The following is a 24767-nucleotide window of genomic DNA, read 5'->3' as shown; positions in this document are numbered from 1 at the left end:
CATCAGGATCAATTCTTCTCTAAAGGCCAAGCTTGTTTTGCAAGCATTGTTTTGGTGTCTAATGGAGAAGGAATTGTTTTGCAAGCTTTGTTTTATTAAATGCCAAGCTTATTTTGCAAGCATTGTTATATTAAAAATCTTAATATCTTTGAAACCCATTCCACTTCCACGCTTATATTTATTGGGTAGATATTTCTGAATCCATGTAGCATCACACTTTCCTTTCTCCATTAAACCACCAAAATCGATTAATATAAGAAGCAGTATCTTTACAGAAACCAATAGGTAAATTAATAGTAGACATAGTATAGTTAGAAACTGCTTGTTCAACCGATGTAATTGAAATTTCCTTTCCTGCTCTTCTAAAGTAACTACTTTGCAAATCTACTATTTTAAGCTTCATCTTCTCTAATATACCATCTGACCAGTAATTGTTGTTAAGCAATGTTTGTGTTTGCTATAATAAATTATGCTACATTTTTTTTTTCCTAAAATTTTACATAGAAAAAGCAGCATTATCGATTTTATGCTATCTCTTTTATTATTATTATTATTTTCTAAAAAAATATGAATTAAAAAGAAAAACAATGGGAGTTTTTTTTTTTTTTTTTTTTTTTGAGTAAAGACAATGGGCATTATGCTATGGACTTTCTTAGAACACCTTGACCTCACCCTTACCCACACACACCATTAAACGAAATTAAAATTATTTTTGAAGCTTTTGGAAATTTAATTTTTCAAGACATAAAGCCTTTTTGGGATGAAAAAATATTATTTATAAAGTTTTTTTTTTTTTTAGATGGGCAGAAACAAATTCTATGCAAGTGGATAAAAGGATCACTTTGATTAAAGTTTCAAGAAATCCCATTCTTAGTTCTGACCCAACACCCCTACGATGTCGTTTCATAATGTGGGGCCCTAAAGACCAACTTCTTAGGCCCAATTTTTAGGTGAATCCAGGCCCAACAAACAATGGAGCCCAAAAAAATAAAAAATAAAAAATAAAAAATTCTCCTCAAAAGTCGAAAAAAAAACATTCCCAATGGCTATTCCGGCGAATTCAAAAAAAAAAAAAAAAGGCTGTTCCCGCCAGTTTGCTATAGGAGACCCAACACTATTACGGCGTCGTTCTGGCAGTGCTCACGGTCACATGAACGTTCCCGACTCTTGGCATTTGAAAAATCTTAGTACTAAGAGAGAACCCTTAAGAAGAAGAAGAAGAAGAAAAAAAAAAAAAAAAAAAAAAAGAGGCCGGGCTGATTTTTAATTAAAATTTTCTTCCTAATATTTTTTTTCTGCAACAACCTTACCCTTTCGATACATTTTCCCGTTTCATTCCCAAACAAAGACTCTTTATCTTCAAAACGTCGCCAATAGCGTCCCATCAAACCCCAACAAAACCCCCCTCCCTACCCCTCACCATTTCACTGTCACTTCACCATTCCACACTCCAATGGCGTCCCCTTCTTCTTCTTCATCAACATCTTCTCTTGTCGATTCATCTTTTAAATTTTTTAGTTTCATATTGTCTTCTGTGTTGATGAGCTTTCATGGTGAAAAAATTAGTGGAATTTTGAAGCTTTGTTGCTGAGTATAATTGTTCTTTATGATGCAGCCAAAATATATTATGGCTCTACTTAAAACGACAGAAGAACGAAGGCGGGAGCAAGATATGATATATGAAAGAAAACTTGAAAAAGAGACAAAGAATGACGACCACCTATATGCAGACAAGGACAAATTTGTCACAAGTGCTTACAAAAAGAATTTGCAGAGCAAGCAAAATGGATGGAGGAAGAACGTTTGCGCAAAATTCGAGAGGAAAAAGAGGATGTATGTATAATTGTCTTCATATATCTAATTATTGATTTCTTCATTTTTTTGGTCCTTCCATGATGAACTTTTTCACTTGTAATTTCTAATTAGTTTTCTTTTTCGGTAGAAGTCACTTGGTTCATAATTTATAAAAATGAAATTAAAAAGCTAGGTCCTGACACTCAAATGGTCTTATGTATTTGCTAATTTTATGGTTGATATAATTTTTTGGTATATTGTATTAATGTTACTGGAAAAAACTAGGGCATGCTGCATTTTGAGTAAATCATATTGAAGAAATTAGTGATACACAACGGAAGGTCTTCTACAGTGATGTAGGACAGAAAGAACAAAAAAACAGCAGAAAAAATTAAAGATAGGATTCTAGTATCACATTTAAACAATTTAGTAATCACTTCTAAAATTCTTAGACATCACACTTAGTTTTGATTTACATCATAAGAGACCAGAAAAGAAATTCTCAGAAAAAAATATTGTTATTATTATTACATTGTCTCATAGGGTTTTAAAAATTATTATTAATAATAAAACCACTTAATAACATAAGTAAATTTAAATAATAAGCGGTCCTAATTAAATAAAAAACTAAATAATAAAACCTCGTATAAGAACATAAAAAAACTAAAATAATAATAAAAAAAACCCTAATTAAATAAAGAAACTGAACTAAACTAAAACTGCTTGGATCCTCAAAGGTTTCAGATAACCCCATTTTCATCCTAGATCATTCCATATCAAAGTTTAGGCCTTAGAATCAGGTTTTTCTCTTTTTTAATAAGTTTCAAAGATTGTTTCCGTCTTCCATCAATTCCTTGTTTCCGTCTTGCACCGTTCAGATTAGAGGAATGTTACATGGAATTATGTCTACAGGGATATAGAAGTGCAAAAGTTATTGGGTGGGTATATATCAGAGTGGCTACAATTTGAGTCACGGCTGATTAATTATCACTATGAGCAGAATACACTCTCTATATGGCTAGATAAATGTTTAAATACATTTCCTGATCATGATATAGCCGGGAGTTCCAAATTTATATAATTTCAATTTCCCCAAAATTATTAAGAACTGCTGCCCTAGAATGAAAATAGTCCAAGGTTATTGTCTTTTTGTTGAGAGAACCAATAATGATGGATATTATTCTTATGCTGATATATGATAAATATATTCTTAGAAGATATTGTGTCATTTCTAGTGTTGCGTAATATATGATAAATATATATTGTTTTGAGTGATGATGGTCTTCTATTCGACAGGTCAACCCAAATTTGCGTAAACTAAGAATGTACTGGTCAGTAGGTTTGATGGCTAAAAATGCACTATTTTCTAATTCGCGTTCAAATAATAATAAACTAATAAAAGTCTCAACTATATTAAATGGAATCCCATACAACAAAGTCTAAAAATGTGCTATGCCTGTGTTCTTCTAAGTAGTGCATCTCTAGCCCAATTGCTTATGTAATTTATCTTTGTTTATTATCTTACAGGTTACCAAGAAGACTGACTTGAGTGATTTTCACTTCAGCCTTGGAAAAAATGTTGCTTTTGGCGCAAGAGATGCTGAGCTAAGGAAACAAGAAAAGCAGGACGGGTTAAGGAAGGCAGAAAAGCATGGTGTTGAAACGCATGCGACAACATTAGACAAGAAAGGGTCATCAAACGCCTCAAATTCAGTATCAGAGTCTTCAAGGGTAAGAGAGGAACACCGAGGTGAAACTTCTATTTCTGAAAGAAGTGAGTCCTCTGAGGTGAAGACAGTTTCAAAAACAACACTAGCGGGGTCCTCTGAAGTGAAGCCAACTTCAAACATGACAGTGCCTGAGAATTCTTCAGTTGGACAGGCACCAGCTGAACAACCGAAAACTCACCATCATAAAAGAAGTGAAGATGCTGTGGCTGCAGCAAAAGAACGCTTCCTGGCACGAAAGAGGGCAAAAAAACAATAAAAGCTTTACTATGTGAATGTCATTAAATGCTTTCAAAACTAATTAGTGCTGTACTTTTTTATTTTATCTCGTAGTCTAAGTGATCTCCTTGTGGCTCTGTGCATCCATGAAATTTTGTTCTGGTGATGAAGGCTATTGAAGCAGGTTTCCTAAAATCTCATGAACTAATATAATGCTTCAAATGTTGACATCAAAGGTCATTCTAATGAGAATCTTATGCCCATGGTGTCAATATTAGTAAAAGATAATGACGATTACAACAAATTGAAAAAACAGATGATGAAAGAGGGCATCAGGAAATGGAAATACTAGTTTCTGACTTTATGCATGCATTATGTTCTACCCGATTGATTTGCTCAAAATCCTTTAAAAACAAGATTTTACCAAAAACAAGTCAGTGACAAGGCGTTAGTTCTTTAAAACCTTGGATTAGTGAGAAATTAATTATTACAAAGCACCAGTTGGTCAGGTCTAAGTGTCAATTAGTAGAAGGTCAGTCTCTGCCGCTAGCTTCCATTGAATGGTGTGCTGTCGCACCAGAACTATGTTGCCATGCGTATGTTGAACCAACCCACTGGTCCCTACCGACCGGCTCGATGGTTCCCAGAGACAGGACCAGGCCAGTTTGCTTCTGAACTGGAACTGTGTTTCCGGGTGCATATTAAGCCCGCTTGTGGATTCCAAGTGGCTGGACCAGGCCGACTTCCCCTGACTTGAAAACTCGGCTGCAAAGCATGATTAACATCTTGATTTGCGCCAATTCTAGATGGCCTGAAACAGCTATCCACTGGATGACCTCTTCCATTAATATCAGACCTGGAGGAGCTTCGGCTTGGACCTGAAATTGTAAATTCCCTGAACCCCTTAAAGTCCATTTGCCTAGAAGAATGGGTTGGTTTTCCTCTTCCCCTTCCAGCACCCCATTCAGGACCCAAACTGTCGCCTTTGTGCATGGACATACCTTGACGGCTGATAGGTTTTCCCCTACCAGCACTTGCCCATCCATAACCAGCAAGTTCATAATTCTGAGATGAGCTTGACGTATTGATATTAGCTTTTCCAAACCTTTCCTGGTTGAGAGACCTGTCCATATAAATCACTTACATTTGTCAATCGAAGAGAACCAAAAGAGCTCAGAAAATGAAGGTGCAATAGACAATGTATACACCTGTTGGGGGGATTAGATCCTTGATATTCATGCCAAAGTTGGGTGTCATTGAGGTCTTCTTTGGTAATTATCTACAATACGTATGCATGTGATGAAGATTGTTCAAACTAAAACCGATACTATCAGCCAATTAATATTACATGCACAAAGACTGTTTTAAGTTAGGCAGCGTGCTTCCAAGTTCAATCTATGGCTGAAATGTACCTTGTTAGGAATTTTTACACCTTCTAGAAGATGAGGAACATGTGAACCACAATCAGGCAACTTGTACAGCACACATCTGAAATATGTATGAACATGAGAATCAATTTGGGTTATTAATATTAGTGGTTACCAAAATGAGAATTTTATCCAGGGCCTTACAAGACATTCTGCTCTGGTTTTGGATCATGTGCCTCTTCCTCATCCATAATGATATGATGAGAATGTATATAACCACCAATTTCCATCCTGAAAAGGGAAAGGGGAAAAAAAAAATTTAGAAAATCTGCTTAGAACTGATTTCCAAACTAGAATACTTTGGTAAAACCAGCAAAATTGGGAAATTATCATTGAACTAACTGAATCAATGAGCCCCTTAATTCCATGTTGCATGCCAAATATGGAAAGTAAAGAGTAAATGGTTCATTTGGTTGTACATGGAATAAGCTAAGGAATGAAATGAAATTGTTAACAACTAAATCTCTTCTTTGTTTGGTTTAAACATGGAATTAACATATGTAAGAGGTTACCAAATCACAATTTTGATGATATATGATACCAGGCCAAATTGGATAGAGAGGAAAGACAATAGGCAGAGAACTTTTAACTTCTAAGTAATGAATTAGTTCAGAGTTTAAAAAAAACACATAAAGGCCCAAAAAGAAAACACATTGAAATATAATAATTGATTTTACATACCTCAAATCGCAGTCTAACTTGCCCTCACTACTATTTTCAGGAAGTGACAAAATTTGTGATGCCAACCTATGTGTGCATCGCACAAACAGCCGATCGAATTGTTCTGTGTTTCGCACTTTTTCTTCTTCCTAAAATAAGTAACAAGAGTTGTAAATGAACTAAAAGGCATTAAAAGAAAATTCATGCTCAAAATCTTCGAAAAAAATAGAACTGCCACACCTTTAGTTCTTTATCTAATTTTTTAGTCTCTGAGAGAAGGCGTTCCTCATCTATAAATGGAAGCTTACATATTCCCTTGTTAACAACAGAAGTGAAAAAAAGAAAGTTAAAATGCATCAACAAACATATAATAATCTGATTTAAATCATTGAATATGGAACATAATTTCAAATGAAAAATGGATCAATGAAACCAAATTAAGAAGCAACTACCTGCCATGAAAAACGTTTTCCATCCTCATCAACTTCAAAATCTATAAGCAGAACAAATGAAAACTTTAGGTTAATTCCTTCATAAGTTGAATTTCATTGGGAAGCCAGACATAGATATAATTGCACCTTAATTACCATTGGGATAGAAATCAATAATACTGGAACTGTCCTCAAGTAGAAGTGGCTGATAAGCTTTTGGTAATGCATTAGCACTACATAAAAGAAAATTCGTTGATCTTGTTATAAGCATTTACCAAATAAAATAAACTTATTATAACCATTTACCAAAAAAATAATAAATAAATAAATAAAAATCTACATTAGATAGTACAGACTGCATAAAAATTAAAATCTACATTAGATAGTACAGACTGCATAAAAATTAATAACTTAATTACCTTCTTGGAGGTAAGACAGCCATAAGTTGATCAAATGGTTTAAAGGGTGAACCTTTTTCAAATTTCATTTTAACCTGTGATAAGCCCTTCAGATCAGATGTAAATGGTCCATAATGGAAAGGGTAGAACCTGATATGAAGTTCAAATAAACGTACTTCATGATTAGTTTTAGGAAGATGGTATTAAAAAACAATAAAGGTAATTTTTTGCTTTATGCCGGAAATGGCTTACCATGTCCATGATGGTGGACTTGAGAAGTAGTACAAAAGAACCCAGAGTAAACCTTCTGTGTACTTCTTAACCTGCAACATAATTAGGGAATGCAAGTTATACCAAAGGAGAAGAAAAAAACAGTATATATTGATTAAGTTATTCGCGTCAAGGCCTAAGATATATAATTACATATTGAAAGATAATACCAAACAAGGACTGAAAAACTTTCCATAAAATTACTGCAGAGTTGCATATAAATTTACACCCTTTAAGAACTTCAAGAATCAGAATAATGGCAATTCCGATGGAAGCTAGAAAATACAAATATTAGATAAACTCATAAACATACCAAAATTTTCCTTGTGCTTTCAACTTCTTCTGGGCTTTGTGCTGAAAATTTTATTTTGTAGTATCTCTGTTTGAATCCAGGAGAACTCAATTTCACCTGTGTTTTTAAGAATCAGTGAACTTTCCGAAAGGAAACAATGACAAGGTACAAACAAATCCTCCAGAAAGGAAGCGATATACATACACTGTCAGTCCCAAAACTGCCATTGTAAAACAGATCAGATTTTCTTTTGAGGATTTCTTTTAATTTACTTTTAAACTCCTTTGTATTATCCAAAATCTGCAAATGAAGTTAAAAAGCAGTAAAATAAGTATCTGACGAATCAACCATAACATCTTTTGTTGTAAAATAAAAAAAAGAATTAAACTTACTTCAGAATAAGAACATTGATTGTTTAGCGTTCTGTTTGTAGAAGGAACACTTTCCACTGATGCAATTGCAGCAGATATTAAACTACCAATGTTGTCCTCCTCTTCCCCAAGCTGGAGAACCATAAAATTCAAAGCAACTTACATAATTTCAATATATATTGTATTGTATATGTGTGAGTGTGTGTCCTTGTGCGCTCATATGAATTTCAGGACACTTACATTATAAGAATTATTGCAAAGATTTCTGAGCTTGCGCTCTTGTAAATCTGATCTTTTCATGAAAATTTTCTCCTCATATGCACCAACCAAGAGTATAAATTTCTCTACTTTTGATAGTTTGATATAACCTGCCTTTTTGTCCAGGAGCTGCAGGTTTTGTAAAGTTATCATGAGCTCATCTATATACTAACTTAATCAAAAAGAAAAGTAGCAATTATAGTTATGGCATTATATTAAACCCGTACCATATCAACCAGATATCCACCAAAATTCTTGAATTCTTTTTTGTAAACAGTCATCAACAAGTCAATAGCACCCTGAAGAAAAGTAGTTAGTATATGGATCAAAACAGTTTTAACAAACATATTTAAATCTTTTGTAATTTCTCTTTAATATATAATAAAAGCTAGCTAGGATAGACCTCATTGATTTCCAAAGTTGGCATGTGGGGAAGAAAATCATTTCCCACAAAGAAGCACATGAAGATAAAATCATCGATTAATCGCTCCAAATCCAATTTAAAATCTTTAGGAGGGTCACAGATTTGCATGTCAAGCTCCAAATATTCCCTCAGAATCCAAATATGCAGAAACTGAGAGAGAATTCATTGGTAAAATAAGTTAGAAACTTACACATCAGTTTCCAGCTTCTACAATAGAGGGTTAGTTAAGACATACCTGATAGGGCTGTTTACACTTCACCACAGAAGAAAAGCTTGTTTTTGAAACTGATTTGGAACTGTAATGTATTTGATCATGATTGAGCAAATCCTGTATGATTTGACAAGAAAGATCTATCAAAAAGAGATTTTAAACGAAAAAAAAAAAAAAAAGGAAAAAAAAAAGAAACAGTAAACTCTGCTGATATCATTAATAACAGCTTCAACAATTTTCATAAAAATTGAATTGACATTGTACAATTAATTACCTCTCTCAATATAGAAAAATGTATTTCATGAGTTGCTAAAGCAAGCATTATAAGATCAGCATCCTGAATTCAAAAAATGAAGAGAAACATGATAAAACATAGGAGTGGGTCTAAAAGAAATTAAATCAATCTTAATATACAGCATTTTCATATATTACATGAATTTTAACTTTATCTTGTATAATAACCAAGACAATGCAAACCAGAGGAGTTTTCTAGTACCGAGCCATATAAGCAGTGGTGGGTGTTTGGGTTATATGTAGGAAGCTCTCTTTGATGACGGATGAAAGACATTATCTTGTGCTCTCCTTCACCAGGAACACTGGCATCAGAAAGAATTACCTAAATATTTATAAAAGCAATTCAGTACCCCAATGAAAAAATATATATATATATATATATATATATTTATCTAAATAAAACTATTATCAAATCAAATCGAACAAGAACAAGTTGTAGTGTCATATATATATGGATAACTAATCAAGAGAACCTTAATGTCTTTCCAGCCCAAATCAGTGCTTAGGCGTACACTGATAAATCTTTGGAGAGCCTTTGATAATTCATGCATAAACTCAGTTCCTGGTGTGATAATGTTAGAGTCAGAGACTTCTGATTCGTGCTTTGGAAGTACTTGTTTCCCTTCCATTTCAACCTGTTTTCTCAGTTTCATTTCCTCTGCTTCCTACATATATATATATATAAATCATAAATTCATATGTAATAAAAAAGCAGGTAAATACATAACCATATAAATAAATATATATTAATACATGTAATTAATTAAAAGAGGAAAAGAAAACTAACATAAATTTCCTTGTCCTTGGCCGTCCTGAAACGCCTGGCACGTTGTTGGTTCATTTTTGCTCTTGGAGCAACTCCATCTATTAAAACAAAAGTTCAATTTCATATTGCCAGCTAGGTACCATTCAACATATCATTCATAGTACTCTCTAAGTGTTTTTTTTTCCCCCCCGATCATGTGCGCTTGCAGTTGCATTACATATATACAAATATACATATCAATGTTAATGAAAAATGAAATTAGGATTATAAAAAGTACACACCAATTGCCATGTAAAGCAACTTCCTTGGCCTTACAATACTGAAAAGCTGATCAATGTATTCAAATATGTTATTGAATACATCTTCAAATGTAGTCGGTGCTGCTGAGAGCTAAAAACACAAAACACAAAACAAGAGTAAGATCATCATCTTTAAAGATACACACACACACACACGCATATTTACGTCTATATTTGAAGCACCATGACTCAAAATGAGTACATACTCCATCATGATTAGGATGATGGTCATCATCTGGGTGGAAGCAGGGGTGGATGATGCAGTTCATGTCAAGATAAAGGTTATCAAACTCAATCCCATTAGGGTTCGGCAAGCTTGAATCAATGCTGTAGTCTCCGTTAGCTTCATCAATGGCGTCCTCTACTACTTTAGGATACTTGTTCACCAACCAACGATAGAATGATGAAACGCCCATCTATAATCTGATCTGTTTCCCTTCCTTTTTCACCCACTAGGACACATATATGTTATATATTAGCTTAGAAAAGCATACATAATGTATTTTGGACACGAATCCCGAAATAGCTATATTCTAAATTTCCAAAGGCCAAAATTATCTGTTTGTCCTTTCCTTGCTTTGATTTAATGATTGCATTTTGTGGAAAAACCTTCGAGCTTGAGCTCAAATGCTTGATGTGGAAAACAAAGGCCTTTTGAGTTTGATAACTTTTTACGTGTCAATTAAGTAGAGGGAGTTAGTACCATTAGTTTTAAAAGAGGAATACGGAGTTGAAGAGTTTACTTCCCCTGGAAGTTGTTGAAAATTTTACTTTTTTTTTTTTTTTTTTGAAAAATTATTTTAATTGATGTCTAAAAAAATAAATAAATGTATACAAATACAAAGTTGGGTTTTGGTTTATATTATTTTTGATTGTTAAACACCTGCTTTAGCGCGGTATCCAATGCCAAAGCTGCAGAGCCAGATCAGAAGTCGCACTTTAAGTCTCGGTCCCTCGTCAACGCAAAAAAACAAAAAGTCTTGGTCCTTCCTAAAATTTATTTTAAAATTTATTTGTATATATCAAATTCGAAAAAAATGACACGGTGTTAAATGAATTGCTTTCAATTTCATAATTAAAACAATAGTAAAGAATTACAGATATAAAAAATAATGTTATTATTATTATTATTATTATTATTACTCAACCCAAGACTACACATGTGAAAAAAAAAAAAAAAAAGGATATTATCATTAAAATTGTCCCCACAAAACAATTATTTGCATAGATGTTCAGCTAGGTTAATTTTCATTTCAGTTTTTATTTTTATTTGTATTTTTTATTTCTGAACTTTAACTTTTTCATAAGAAATTTATAAGAAGCTTATATTATGTAATCTTTTCCAAAAAAGTGAAATAACGAGACCTAAGTCCATTTGTTCCTCCCTATCACCTATAAACAAGAAAAGTATAAAGGCATGCATTCTTCCATAAACTAAGAATATCTCTAAAGGGTTCTCTATTTGTTTTATTATCTATATTTTAAAAAATTAATCTTTAAAACAGAGCTTCAATAAGTTTTTTATATTGATTTTTTGATATAAAAAGTGGCTTTAATTCTCCAAATGTGAAGAGCTAAATTCATTTTTATTTGACTATTATATTAGCTTAATTCAATACAATATAAGTTTCGATGCCAATATGTAATATTTAAAAGATAACTTATGTAAAAATAAAATTGAAATATAAGTATAAAAATAAATGTTTACCGAGAAGATACTTTTTATAAATGAAAATATGCACTTTCAAGAATCACTTGGTGATACTCTAAATGCCTATTCTAATTTCTAATCACATATCCCAGACCAGCCTTCTTTCCATGGTCTATTACATTGATTAGAATTTTCCCAATAACTGGTGATATTTGTGCCAAATGTCGAGAAACTGACTGTTGAAAAGATACTCCATTATGTAGTCAGCAACTTTGTATCAATAGCAAGTGAAAATATGTCTAGATTTTAAGTTTCATTTGATCGGCAATATATCAAACACAATTTGCCATATAAATTTATGATTGAATTTTTGGATGTATGCTTTCATATTTCACTAAGACACTACTATAAGAGTTTGCGTCTGCATCATATGTATTACCAGTCACCACATTAGTCCACCATATATACCTTCATAATTAAGCTGATGGTAATATGATTTCAATTGTAAATCTCCCCCATTTTTATTCCGTGGCCAAATGAGTGTATATATCCGGAGCATCTCCTAAACTTTATAAGAGATACACATAATTTTTGCCTGCAGTGGAAAAATATCACTCAAAACCTCATGATTCCAACTATGATGATCACTATCAATCATTAAATCATACACAAGTAAGCCATCTCTCCAAATGTGAAAATCAGTGAATAAACCTTTCCCAAAAGCCCATCTCTCACCCTAGATAGAGATTCTCCTCTAATGAGGACTTATTAGTTACATGCCATGTACATCCCCATTTGCCCATGCATGAGACCAGTTCACGTGCTGCATGAAGACTCACATGCTGCATGGGTTAACAGTAAACCCGAGTGGGGTATACTAGAACCTACTATTTCCTTCTTTATACTCATATTCCATTTTTTCGTTTAATGTAGGAGAAGTTATTGACAATTATGGGATATATGAACAAAAAGATGCAATGGGAAAATATGAATGAGAAAACTATTTTCTTTGCTCTCTCTAACTTTTCTTCTTTCCTCTTCTATTTTACTTTGTTTCTCATTTCTCAAAATAGGGAAAACATCAACTTGGTATCAGAGCTCGTTTAATCCATGGATATTTGTGGAAAAACTAACGCTGAGTTTTGCAATGAAGTTCAAGGGACCCTTGCCAGGCATGGAGCTAATTTCGACCAATTGAATGCTTCCATGTAGACGGTGTTGACGGAACTTCAAGCCTTGCAACTTCAATAAAGGCAGAACATGGTGGAAAGGGATTTGAACCCCTTTGCTTTAGGTGAGACGACATGGAGCCGACCAATAATGTCACATAGGAAGAACAAAACTTTTGGGCAAATTGACGGAATCAAACTAGTCTCAAACTACATTTTCCAAAATTTGATGTAGAGGTCCTACTGGGTGGATCTTTAAATGCGAATAGTACTTTAAATTCTAAGGAGTAAAGCCACCACAACAAGTTCAATTGGCCTCCTTTCATTTAGAAGGAGTGGCACTTTAGTGGTTTTAGTGGATAGGTAAATTCAAGGGACCACTTTCTTGGAAAGAGTACATATAAGCAGTGCTTTAACGGTTTGGTCCTACTGAGTACGAAGATCCATTTGAAGCATTCACACGGCTGAAACAAGTTACATCGGTTTCTTAATACCAGTTAGAGTTTGAGAGGTTGTCTCAATGTATAGATGGATTGCTTAAGTCTCATCTGGTGGGGTGTTTTATCATGGGATTGCGAGATCAGGTTTGAGTAGATGTTAAAATTAAGCAACCACAATCTCTCACAGAGCCCATTGGGGTGGCATGACTAGTGGAGGAATGGAACATCTTGTAGAAAAAGAGTTTAGTTGTTCCACGACAAACACACACATGAGCAGTGGTGGAAGCCACCATTGAATCCTTGGGCCATCCCCTATTTTAGTGAAATTGAACCCTCAACAAGTGCTAACCTTTAAGAAAATTATATGGCAGGAGGCACGTGAACGGCAAGTTAAAGGCCTATGCTATTATTGTGATGAAAAATTTATGCCAGGACATTATTGTAGTCGACCCTAACTCTTTATGATTGATAAAGTGGAGATCACACTGGAAGAAGTTGGTGAGCCAACTTAACAGGAACCACAGAAGAACACATCTTTACTAGAAATCTCTTTAAATGCCATTGCGGGAATAACACAACCTCAAACAATACAAGTGTCAGGCAAGATTCAAAACTACAACATTTCTATATTGATAGATGGTGGCAGTATTCATAACTTCAGTGACTAGAGTATAGTGTCACGATTAGGACTTCAAGTAGAGCGAGGCAGAGACATGTAGGTTGTGATAGCTAATGGGGAAAAAGTTAAATGCTCTAGGTGGTGCAAGGATCTCATTTTCATAATACAAGGCTATATATTATAAGCAGATTTCTATACCTTGCCCGTGGCTAATTGTCATGTGGTGTTGGGATTCAATGGTTAGCCACACTTGAGCTTGTAGAGTTGGATTATTAGATACTTACAATGAAATTTATAAAGGATTAAAAAATCCATTATCTACAAGGAAGTGAACTAGACCATCTTAAAATAATATAAGGGAAGGGTTTACATGCCTTGAATGGTATTTGATTTCTTCTACAAATCTTTTCAGTTTAAAAAGAAACTCATGAAACCACATATCTAGAGGATCTATAAACCTTGCTACACGAATTTTCTTTGGTGTTCGCCACACCTAGTGGCTTGCCACCACATAATAGTCATGATCATGAGATACATTTGCAGCCAGATTGATCGCTTATAAGCATGCGGCTTTACCGTTATCACACTATCAAAAGATAGAGATTGAATGGCAGGTGAAGGAATTTCTTCACTTAGAATTATTTGGCCCAGTTGTAGTCTATATTCATCACCTGTTCTCATTGTGAAGAAGGCGGATAGTAGTTGGTGATTTTGTGTGGATTATCAAGCACTCAATGATATAACCATTAAGGACAAGTACCTAATATTAGTAATGGACAAACTCTTCGGAGTCCAATATTTTTAGAAATTGGACCTACGATCGGGGTACGATTAGATAAAAGTTCATAAAGAAGATGTTCCAAAAATCGCTTTCCCCATCCATGAGGGCCACTATGAGTTTGTGGTTGCCCTTTGGATTGATGAATGCCTCTACAACATTTTAAAGCCTGATGAATGACCTATTTCATCTTCACTTACGGCAATTCAATTTGGTTTTTTTTTAACGATATTTTGGTTTACAACAAAAGTTGGGAGGAGCACCTCACATATTTACGACGTGTATTAGAGATCTTGGAATCTAATCAATTATTTGCTAAAGCCTCAAAGTGTTAATTTGGTGTCACCCAAGTAGAATATTTGGGTCATATTATCTTTTAAGCAAAAGTTAGTGTTGACCCATCCAAAACAAAAGTAGTGAAAAATTGACCAACTCCTACCACGGTTAGAAAGGTTCGTGGATTTTTAGGATTGGTTAGGTATTATAAAAAATTTATAAGTGGATTTGATGGCATTGCAGCACCACTAACAAGGCTTTTTTGCAAGGACGGTTTCCAATGGATAGCTGAGGCAACAGAAGCATTTCAAAAGTTTAAAAAGACTCTCACTATTTCACTGGTGCTACAACTACCAGATTTTTCTTAACCCTTTGTAGTAGAGAGTGATACATGTGGTGCAGGAATTGGAGCCATATTAATACAAAACAGCCGAGCAGTTGCTTACTTCAGTGAAGTAGTAAAAGGCTCTATCCTGGCCTTGTCCATTTATGAAAAGGAGATGCTGGCAATTGTGAAAGCTACTTGGAAGTAGTGCCCTTATTTGTTAGGGAAGCCTTTTGTAGTATGGACTGACCAACGAAGTTTGAAATATTTAATGGAGAGCGAATAACAACTCCTGCTTATACGTGATGGCTACCAAAGATTAGGGGTTAAGATTATTTAATCCACTACAAGCAAGGAAGAGAGAACTAAGGGGCTGATGCTCTTTCAAGGGTTAAAGAACTTCACTATCAAGCAATTCTTTTACCAACTCCTAATTGGTGGAGTGTGGAGTGTGGACTGATGTTAGCAACAGGACCCATATTATGCCAAGTTTTCAAATTCCACCCAAATTCAACCTTATCTGTTATGTGGAGTGTGGATCCATAGAGGGAAGGTATGCTTGAGTCCTACCTTAAATCTAATTTCGAAAATATTGGCAGAGACTTTGTTCTCTCCCATGAGTGGGCATTTTGGTTACCATAAAACTCTTGGAAGAGTTAAAAGAAATTTTGTCTGGCCTGGAATGCGAGTAGCAATTAGGACGTTTATCGAGGAGTATTCCATCTATCAATAGAATAAGGCAGAGTATGCCAAGGCTTCCGGACTATTACAACCACTTTCAATTCTAGCTAAGGTGTGGACTGATGTATCCATGGATTTTATAGAGAGATTGCCAATCTCTTGAGGTTATTCTGTGATCATGGTAGTTGTAGATTGTCTAACCAAATATGCCCACTTTATTCCCCTAAAACACCCATACATGGCCACCAATGTAGCCAAAGCCTTCGTTAAGCATGTTGTGAAACTACATGGAATACCTACTTCTATCGTCAGTGGTCGAGACAAGGTGTTCTCTAGCCTCTTCTAGAAAATGTTATTTCAACTCCAAAGGACAACACTTAATATGAGTTCAAGCTATCATCCCTAGATAGATGGTTAGATCAAAGTTGTCAATAGAACTTTGGAGCAATATCTTTGATGTTTTATAGGAGAACAACCAACAAAGTGGCTGGATTGGCTGTCATGGGCTGAATATAACTATAACACTTCCGCACATTTAGCTACTAAGATCTCCCCATTTGAGGCAGTGTATAAAATACCAGCACCATCACTATTGTCGTACATTCTTGGCACCACCAAGGTTCATGCTATGGATAAGCTTTTACAGGATAGAGCTAAAGTCTTAAAAGGATCTGCACCAAAATTTAGTGATTGTATAAAATTGAATGAAGATGAAAGTAGACCAGAGACGTCAGGAGGTCACCTTTGAAGTGGGGGACTATATGCATTTAAAATTGCAACCGTACCATCAACGGTCTATCGTTCTTCGACGTTCTTTCAAACTTTCATATTAGTTTTATGGACCATATCAGATCCTCAACGAATTAGTCCTGTGGCTTACCGTTTAGAATTACCCTGGGGTTCACTATCTACGATGTATTCCAAATAAGCTTACTGAGAAAAAAAGAAGCGCAGTTACCAGTTGTATCCACCACTCTGCCTCCCGTATCTGAAGATGCAATAATTTTGCACCAACTCGAAGCTGTATTTGATACTCAAGTCATTCAGTAGGGAAAATATTGGCCTAAGATTAAAATTTTGGTGCAGTGACAAGGAATGACAGCATCTGATGCAACATGGGAGAATGCTCGTAGGATTGCATGACTTTATCCAAACTTCATCCTTGAGGACAAGGATAAACTCAAGAAGGAGGAATGATGGGGACTTATTGGTTACATGCCATATACATCCCCATCTACACATGCATGAGACCAGTTCACGCGCTGCATGGGTTAACAATAGACCCGAGTGGGGTATATTAGAACCCACTCTTTCCTTTTTTGTAGCCATGTTCCATATTTTTCCTTTAATATAGGAGAAGTTATCGGTAGTTATAGGATGTATGAACAAAGAGATGTGGTGGGAAAAGTATGAATACGAACAACTATTTCCTTTCCTTTTTCTTACTTTTCTTCTTTCCTCTTTTGTTTTACTCCATTTTTCATTACTCAAAACAGGGCACACACCATCCTCCTACACATTACATCCACTTTCCATTCAACTTCATAAATACTAGTACAACAATACAAACTTCATTTACCCCTATAATCTATCCTTCAGAAAAATTAAATGCTAGAAAGCATCGGGATTAATTCTTATCTAAAGGCCAAGCTTGTTTTGCAGGCATTGTTTTGGTGGTGTAATGGAGAAGGAATTGTTTTGCAAGTATTGTTTTACTAAAAGCCACCCTTGTTTTGCAAGCATTGTTTTATTAAAAATTTTAGTACCTTTGAAATCCATTCCACTCCCACATTTTTGTTTAATGAGTAGATCTTTCCAAATCCATGTAACATCACATTTTCCTTTCTATTAGACCACCACGATTAATACAAGAAGCAACATCTTTATATAAACCAATAGGTAACTTAATAGTAGACATGGCATAGATAGGAATTGCTTGTTCAACAGATGTAATCAAAATTTCCTTTCCTGCTCTTCTTAAGTAACTATTTTGCATATCTACAATTTTAAGCTTCATCTTCTCTAATATACCATCCGACCAGTAATTGTTGTTAAACAATGTTTATGTTTGCTGTAATAAATTATGCTACATTTTTTTTCTAAAAATTTTACATTAAAAAACATTATGGATATTATTATTATTATTTTTTATATTATCATTATTATTATTATTTTGTAAAAAAGTTTGAATTAAAAAGAAAAGCAATGGGCATTTTTTTTTTCAAGTAAAAACAATGGGCATTATGCTATGGATTTTTTTAAAACACTTTGACCTCACCCCCACCCACACACACCATTAAAAGAAATTAAAATTTTTTTTGAAACTTTTGGAAATCTAATTTTTCAAGACATAAAGCCTTTTTGAGATGAAAAAAAAATATTTATAAAGCATTTTTATAGATAGGCAGAAGCAAATTCAATGCAAGTAGATAGAAAGACGACTTTGATTAAAGTTTCGAAAAAATCCCAATTATCATGTTTGACCCAACAATGCTAGGACGTAGTTTCACAATGTGGGGCCTAAAGACCAACTTCTTACGCCCAATTTGTATTTGGGCCTCAAATTTTCAGGTGAATCCGGACCCAACAAACAAAAGAGCAAAAAAAAAAAAAAAAAAACAAAGGTTCCCGATGGTTTTTCCCGCCTGCTTGCTACAGAACCCAACACTATTACGGCGTCGTTCTGGCAGTGTTCTCGGTCACACGAACGTTCCTGACTCTTGGCGTTTGGAAAATATTAGTACTCACAGAGAACCAAAAAAAAAAAAAAGTGAAAGAAAGAAAAAAAAAAAAAAAAAAAAAAAAAAAAGGAAGCTTTCCCGCGCTGACATTTAATTTAAAATTTTCTTCCTAATATTTTTTTGTCTGCAACAACGGCACCCTTTCGATACATTTGCCGTTTCATTCCCAAACACAGACTCTTATCTTCCAAACGTCGCCAATGGCGTCCCATCGAACCCCTACAAAACTCCCCTCCCTACCCACCACCATTTCATTTTCACTTTCACTTTACCTTCCACACTCCAATGGCGTCCTCTTCTTCTTCTTCTTCTTCTTCTTCTTCTTCAACATCCTCTCTTGCCGATTCATCTTCCTCTTCCTTCTTCACCACGGCAACCGACACCGTCCCCGTCACACAGGAACAGTTGAACATCTTCCATTCCGTCGACCGCAAGCTCTTCACCCGCCTAGTCTTCAATCTGAGCCGCGACCCCGCCGAGTCCACTCAGGTCATGGCTCTCTGGCTCTGGTTGGAGCAAGCCGAACGAGACCTGCATTTCGTCAATAAAATTTTGGTCAACTTCCCCGATTCTCTCCTCAATGCCATCGCCGATGAAACCGTCGTCGCTTTGAATTGCGCGGAGAGCGATCGGTTCCCTTTCCCTTCCAACAATTTCCCCGACATACCTCTTCTCCGAAGCATGACGAGTACCGGATCGTTGAGCCTCAAATTCTTTTATGAAAACAGGTTCGGAGTTATCCGCGGCGTCACAAGGATGCTCAACAAAGTCTGTGCCAGGGCATTTCAGGACATCTTGCAGCGTGTTCAGGAGAGAAAAGCCCAAGAACACGCTCGGCTTGGTTCGCTTACCAGTGTTTACTACAGCAATAATCATCCTTATAATTACGGTGGTAGTACAGTAAAAGGAAGTGATTCGAGTCCGCACGTTGGTGGTGGTTTTGATACGTCTGATCTTGCATTCCAGAGACAGATTATGAATAGCAGTGAAACTGGGGATGTTTTGGGTCGTTTACAATTAGGTGGTGGTAGTAGTGATGTTAAAGGAAGAGACTGCGTGCCTGTTGATGATAGGACTATTTTTTTGACATTCTCTAAAGGCTATCCAATTTCTGAATTTGAAGTCAAAGAATTCATCACCAAGTAAGCATTTCTATTATTTATTTATTTATTATTGTTTTCTCGTAAATGAATGTTGAAAATAATATTGGTGTGTTTTGTTGGGTATGCAGGAAATTTGGAGATAATGTGATTGATTATATATACATGCAAGAAGTGTCGCCCGAGGACCAACCCCTCTATGCACGACTTGTTGTTCGGTCGGTTTCTGACATTGGAATAGTTCTCAGTGGAAAGAGCAAAGCCAAATTCTCCATCAATGGGAAACATGTTTGGGCTAGAAAATTTGTTCGTAAGCAAGTCAAGTCGCCCCAGAATTTGTCACCTCCTTCGGTTTCTCAACCTGGTTCACCATCCGAACCATCACAAGGTTAATTAATTTGTTTGGTTTATATCTATATACACACACACACACACATATATATATATATATATATATGATTATCATGTTTTAATAATAAAGCACAAGGTTTGCTGGGATAATTCAAATGAGGGTTCGATTTTCTGACTCTCATTTTTGTAACTTGTAAGAAAATAAAATAGGTGAAATTTTAAGTCATTTTTATCAAAATTGATATATATATATATATATATTTATGAAAGATGGGGTTGTTCGGGTCTTCTTGAAAAATGTTAAATTTTCTATTGTTTAATAAAGATACTTTTCATTTATTTTACAAATTAAAAGATGGTCTTTAATTTATTAGAGAAAGAGCAATATATGCGCTTCTTACTTTGGGATTGTAAGATTACATAACTTTTCTTACTCGTTAGCAATATTTAAAATTATTCTAAACTATTCTCCTCCTTAGCAACATCGTACTGTTGGTACTTGAATGACTTAGCACAAACCAAATACTACCCAGGATTCACAGCCGCAATCACTACCAGCCTCCAAAACATATTTTTTACCGTAAAAAAGAAAAAAAGAAAAATCCAAAACATAATGTCCACTCTACCTTCATTTATATTATTTTGTAACCACCCCGTCGTTCAGTTAACAACATTGATGATTGGCGTGCCGAGATAATCCGGCCATCAGAGACATCATTGCTATTGATGTATCTTTTAAAGATTTTGGAAGCTCCTCATACTAAAAACCGATTTTGTATTTTTAAATTAGATCGATGATATAACTACGTATAGAAAAAAAAAAATACATATATATATTATATTAAATAAATTATTAATAATTTTTTGATTATATGCACATCATAAGTTAAAAAATATAATCTTTTTGAAGAAGTAAATAGAGCATGAAATTTAAAAACAGAAATATAATTTTCTTATTACCATATAAACATTCAAAATGTTATTTACCAAAAAATATATATAAGCACAAAAATTTATTCATAGTTTCATCATAACTATAAAATTAGAACATTTGTGTATTTTTCTAATAAAACTAATAACTAAAAGGAATTTATAATTTATAATATCTCATTACATTTTTACAATACTATTACTTGTTTTAGATAGATACTAATATTTATAGTTCAATAGCTTTATATAATCTTACTAATTACCAGTGTAATTAAATACTAAAAGTTATATTTTTTTTCATATAAATAAATTTTCCATAAACAATACAAAATACATAAAAACATTAAAGCATTTTTTAGAAAAAAACAAAGTTTAAATGTTAGAGTAATAATCAGAGGTTTCAGACATTTAAGAAACATCTCATGCTATTTGTCATATTCCCGTATAAGTACAAAAAGGTAATTGAATCCTTTTAAAAATAAAATTAATTACCAAAAAAAAAAATCTTAAATTTTTTTTTTAAATTTTATATGCCTTCAAAATGGTGAAATTTTGTCTCATGTATCTTGAAAAATGAGCTATTAAATATATAATAATAAAATAGATAATTATATGTATATTAACTTAAAATTAATTATTATATATTTTATAAAATGAATAAAAAATTAAAAATAATAATTAATGGTTCACTTCCTAAATAAATGATCTATAATCCACCCAAAAAAAATAAATTATCATCCTTTATTATTATTATTTTTTTGGGCTTGAATCCTTCATATTCCTTATTATATAATAATTTGTCTCTTTCCTATCTGATGATTTTTATATTCTTTTTATGAATTCAATTGTGGTTGATCGATCATTTATTATTCATTTCTTTGAAATTGGGTATTTCTTTGAAAGTTTTATTGAAAAGATTTTATTTCCAAATAATTACTATATATTTTGGGGATTCTTTCTATGTATTGATTTTATTTTAACTTTAGAATTCATAATTGTTTTTGTAATCTGTATAATTGGTTGACAAAAGTACAAGGTACTTGACATTCTTTTTTAACTCCTACTTCTACTTCAAAGTTGACCTCAATTCACATTCGAAATTCCTCAACCCTGTTTCACCATTATTCTAGAAAACCTATGGCCATATACATACATATATATAATAAATAAAAATACCTAGAAAAGATCCATATAATAATAATAATAATAATAATAATAAAAGATGTAAATCCATGTATATTTTATATTATATATTGCAAATATGTATACATATTTCTGAAAAACAAAAGATCCATATAAATAAAAATATAATTGGTTATATATATATATATATATATATATTTATTTATTTATTTTTAAAGCCATGATAGATAAGAATATAGAAGTTTATGTGTCAATATAGAGTATAATCAATCTGATCAGTAGAATAGCACATAGATTCTAATTTGATTTCCTAGATTTTAAGCTATGAGCTAGCTTTTCATGTTATCCTTTTTGGTTGAGTCTTTACTAAAGTTTTAAGGTGGGAACAGGTGACGGTATTATATTTTTGAGGCTTTTGATAGTTATTTCAATGTACTATATTCTTTTGTATTTGTAAGAGAATTCTATTATGTGTTTTTATTTGTTGATTGGTTCAATCATTGGTATTTGATTCTTATCGTATGAATTATTAATTTGCTTCTTTTTTTTTCTTTTTTTTTTATAAATCCAGTTTTACAACATCTGCAGACTATGAAGATTCACAAATTGCAGTTGAAAATGGATTGAGAAATAGTTCCAAAAGATGATAAGGTTGACTCTAATGGGTTGTAGTTCTAAAGTAGAGAATATAGAGTTACCCCTAAAGAATTTAGGTGAACTAAAAACTTTATGTGATATATATCCAACATATAAAGCATAGAGAAGTGACTAAAAAGAACCATATATGTAAAAAAACATAGACAATGAAAAAAAGTATGTACCGACTGATTGTGTTCCTTCGATTTCTGGTTCTTTTTTTTTTTTTTTTTTCCTCCTTGTATCTTATTGAATATACATGTGAGATTATAATATGTGCAAAGTATTATAAATTTATATATATATATATATATATAGGAAAAAATTTGAGATTGTATTTGATTGAAAATTTATGCAAAAATTTTTTGCGATTGTAATGTTTGTGTTGAGATTTAGTAACTCTTTGTTGGATTTTATTTTGTGTGGTAGATATGGATAGTGGTAATGATACTGAAACTCGTAGTACCCCATCAACAATACCATTAGAATCAGTAGCACCTGCATCACTTCTTCCATTTCCACCATCTAGTTTAAGGAAAAGAAAACCATCTAGGAAACCATCCATGGTGTGGGATAATTATGAGAAAATAGAAAATTCAGATCCTGATAACCCTAGATGTAAATGCAAATATTGTGGCATAGACTATGCTTGTAGTACTAAATATGGGACAAATACTTTGTTGAATCATTTAAACCGTCATTGTAAGAAGTACCCTTATAGAGTGCAAGATAAAAAGCAAAAAAATCTTAACTTTTGGGATCCAAAATGAGAGTGGTGGAGCAATCTTCTTGCTATTGGTTTTAATAAGGAAGCATGTAGGCTTGCATGTGCTAAAATGATAATCTTAGATGAGTTACCATTTAGTTTTGTTGAAGATTGTGGGTTTAGATTGTTTTACAATCTAGCATGTCCTAAATTTGATCCTCCATCTCAAAGAATGGCTGTTAAAGATATTTATGCATTGATTTGGATGAGAAATTGCAATTGAAAAATACATTTTCTTTGAATTGCCAAAGAGTTAGTCTTACTATTGACACCTGGACTTCCATTCAAAATATCAATTACATTTCTCTCACTGCATATTATATTGATTCTCATTGGATGCTTCACAAATGAATTTTAAGTTTTTGTGTAGTCCCTAATCATAAAGGAGAGACAATAGGGAAGCTAATTGAGAATTGTTTGTATGAATGGGGTATTGAGAGGGTGTTTACAATTACAGTTGATAATGCTTTTGCAAACAATGTGGCAGTAGATTACCTTAAAAGGAAATTGAATAATTGAAAAGGGTGTGTATTGGATGGTGATCATTTACACATGAGATGTTGTACACATATTGTTAATTTAATTGTGTCTGAAGGGTTGAGGGAGGCACATGACTCTATTGCTAGTATTCGTAATGTAGTGAAATATGTTAGATCTTCTCCTATTAGATTACAAAAGCTTAAGGAGTGTGTTGCTCAAGAGAAAATTGAGAGCAATTCTCTTGTGTTTTTTGATGTTCTAACTAGGTGGAATTCCACCTACTTAATGTTGGAAGTAGCTTCGAAATTCCAAAAAATTTTTGAAAGGTTGGAAGAGGATGATGGTCATTATCTATGCTATTTTAGGGAGGACAATGGTGGTGGAAAAAGGGTTGGACCACCTAATCATATTGATTGGAACAATGCTCTTGTTTTTGTGAAGTTCTTTAAAAGTTTTTATGATGTAACTTTAAAGTTTAGTTCTTCACTGCATGTTAGTTCCGATGCTTATTTTTCATGAAATTTGTTCAATTCAATCTCAATTAAATTGATGGAGTTTAATTGGTAATCAACTTTTAAGTGATATGTCAACTAAAATGAAGAGAAAGTTTGATAAATATTGGGTAAAATGGATGAGATTAATCCATTGTTGTTGATTGCTGCTATGCTTGATCCTAAATATAAATTAGACTATGTGGAGTATTGTTTTGGTGATATTTATGTTGAAGATGTTGCTGGTATCATGACTAAGAATTTGAAAGAAACTATAATGCCTTTTTTATGATTGGTATAAGGCAAGTGAAGCGATTCTTGATTCCAATCAAGATTCAAAGGATAAAGA

At 33.4% G+C, this 24767-nt stretch overlaps 3 protein-coding genes across 3 annotated transcripts; 2 read left to right on the top strand and 1 right to left on the bottom strand.

Annotated features, from left to right (window-relative positions):
* The first annotated feature begins 1261 nt into the window (after window positions 1-1261).
* Window positions 1262-3877, top strand: LOC107406982 (uncharacterized). Its single transcript, XM_060819638.1, has 2 exons — window positions 1262-1833; window positions 3322-3877. Exons 1-2 carry the CDS (start codon window positions 1789-1791, stop codon window positions 3778-3780), a joined length of 504 nt encoding a protein of 167 aa, XP_060675621.1. The 5' UTR covers window positions 1262-1788; the 3' UTR covers window positions 3781-3877.
* A 198-nt stretch (window positions 3878-4075) lies between these two features.
* Window positions 4076-10467, bottom strand: LOC107406983 (5'-3' exoribonuclease 3). The gene is made up of 23 exons (XM_048469861.2): window positions 10048-10467; window positions 9824-9932; window positions 9564-9640; window positions 9250-9441; window positions 8979-9098; window positions 8757-8819; window positions 8507-8599; window positions 8251-8421; window positions 8075-8146; window positions 7830-7976; window positions 7611-7721; window positions 7423-7518; window positions 7240-7335; window positions 6909-6979; window positions 6678-6806; window positions 6415-6491; window positions 6280-6320; window positions 6068-6142; window positions 5849-5976; window positions 5312-5398; window positions 5153-5228; window positions 4949-5019; window positions 4076-4863 (listed from the first exon to the last, which is right to left on the bottom strand). Exons 1-23 carry the CDS (start codon window positions 10255-10257, stop codon window positions 4362-4364), a joined length of 2814 nt encoding a protein of 937 aa, XP_048325818.2. The 5' UTR covers window positions 10258-10467; the 3' UTR covers window positions 4076-4361.
* Window positions 10468-18806: 8339 nt separating this feature from the next.
* On the top strand, window positions 18807-24446 carry LOC132805068 (uncharacterized). Its single transcript, XM_060819829.1, has 4 exons — window positions 18807-19663; window positions 19753-20009; window positions 23111-23299; window positions 24043-24446. Exons 1-4 carry the CDS (start codon window positions 18807-18809, stop codon window positions 24444-24446), a joined length of 1707 nt encoding a protein of 568 aa, XP_060675812.1.
* The last annotated feature ends 321 nt before the right edge of the window (window positions 24447-24767 follow it).

This window comes from Ziziphus jujuba, chromosome 8, assembly GCF_031755915.1.
Source record: "Ziziphus jujuba cultivar Dongzao chromosome 8, ASM3175591v1".
Classification (NCBI taxonomy): domain Eukaryota; kingdom Viridiplantae; phylum Streptophyta; class Magnoliopsida; order Rosales; family Rhamnaceae; genus Ziziphus; species Ziziphus jujuba.
The sequence above is the reverse complement of the archived record's forward strand: the minus strand, read 5'-3'. Positions and strand labels throughout refer to the sequence as shown.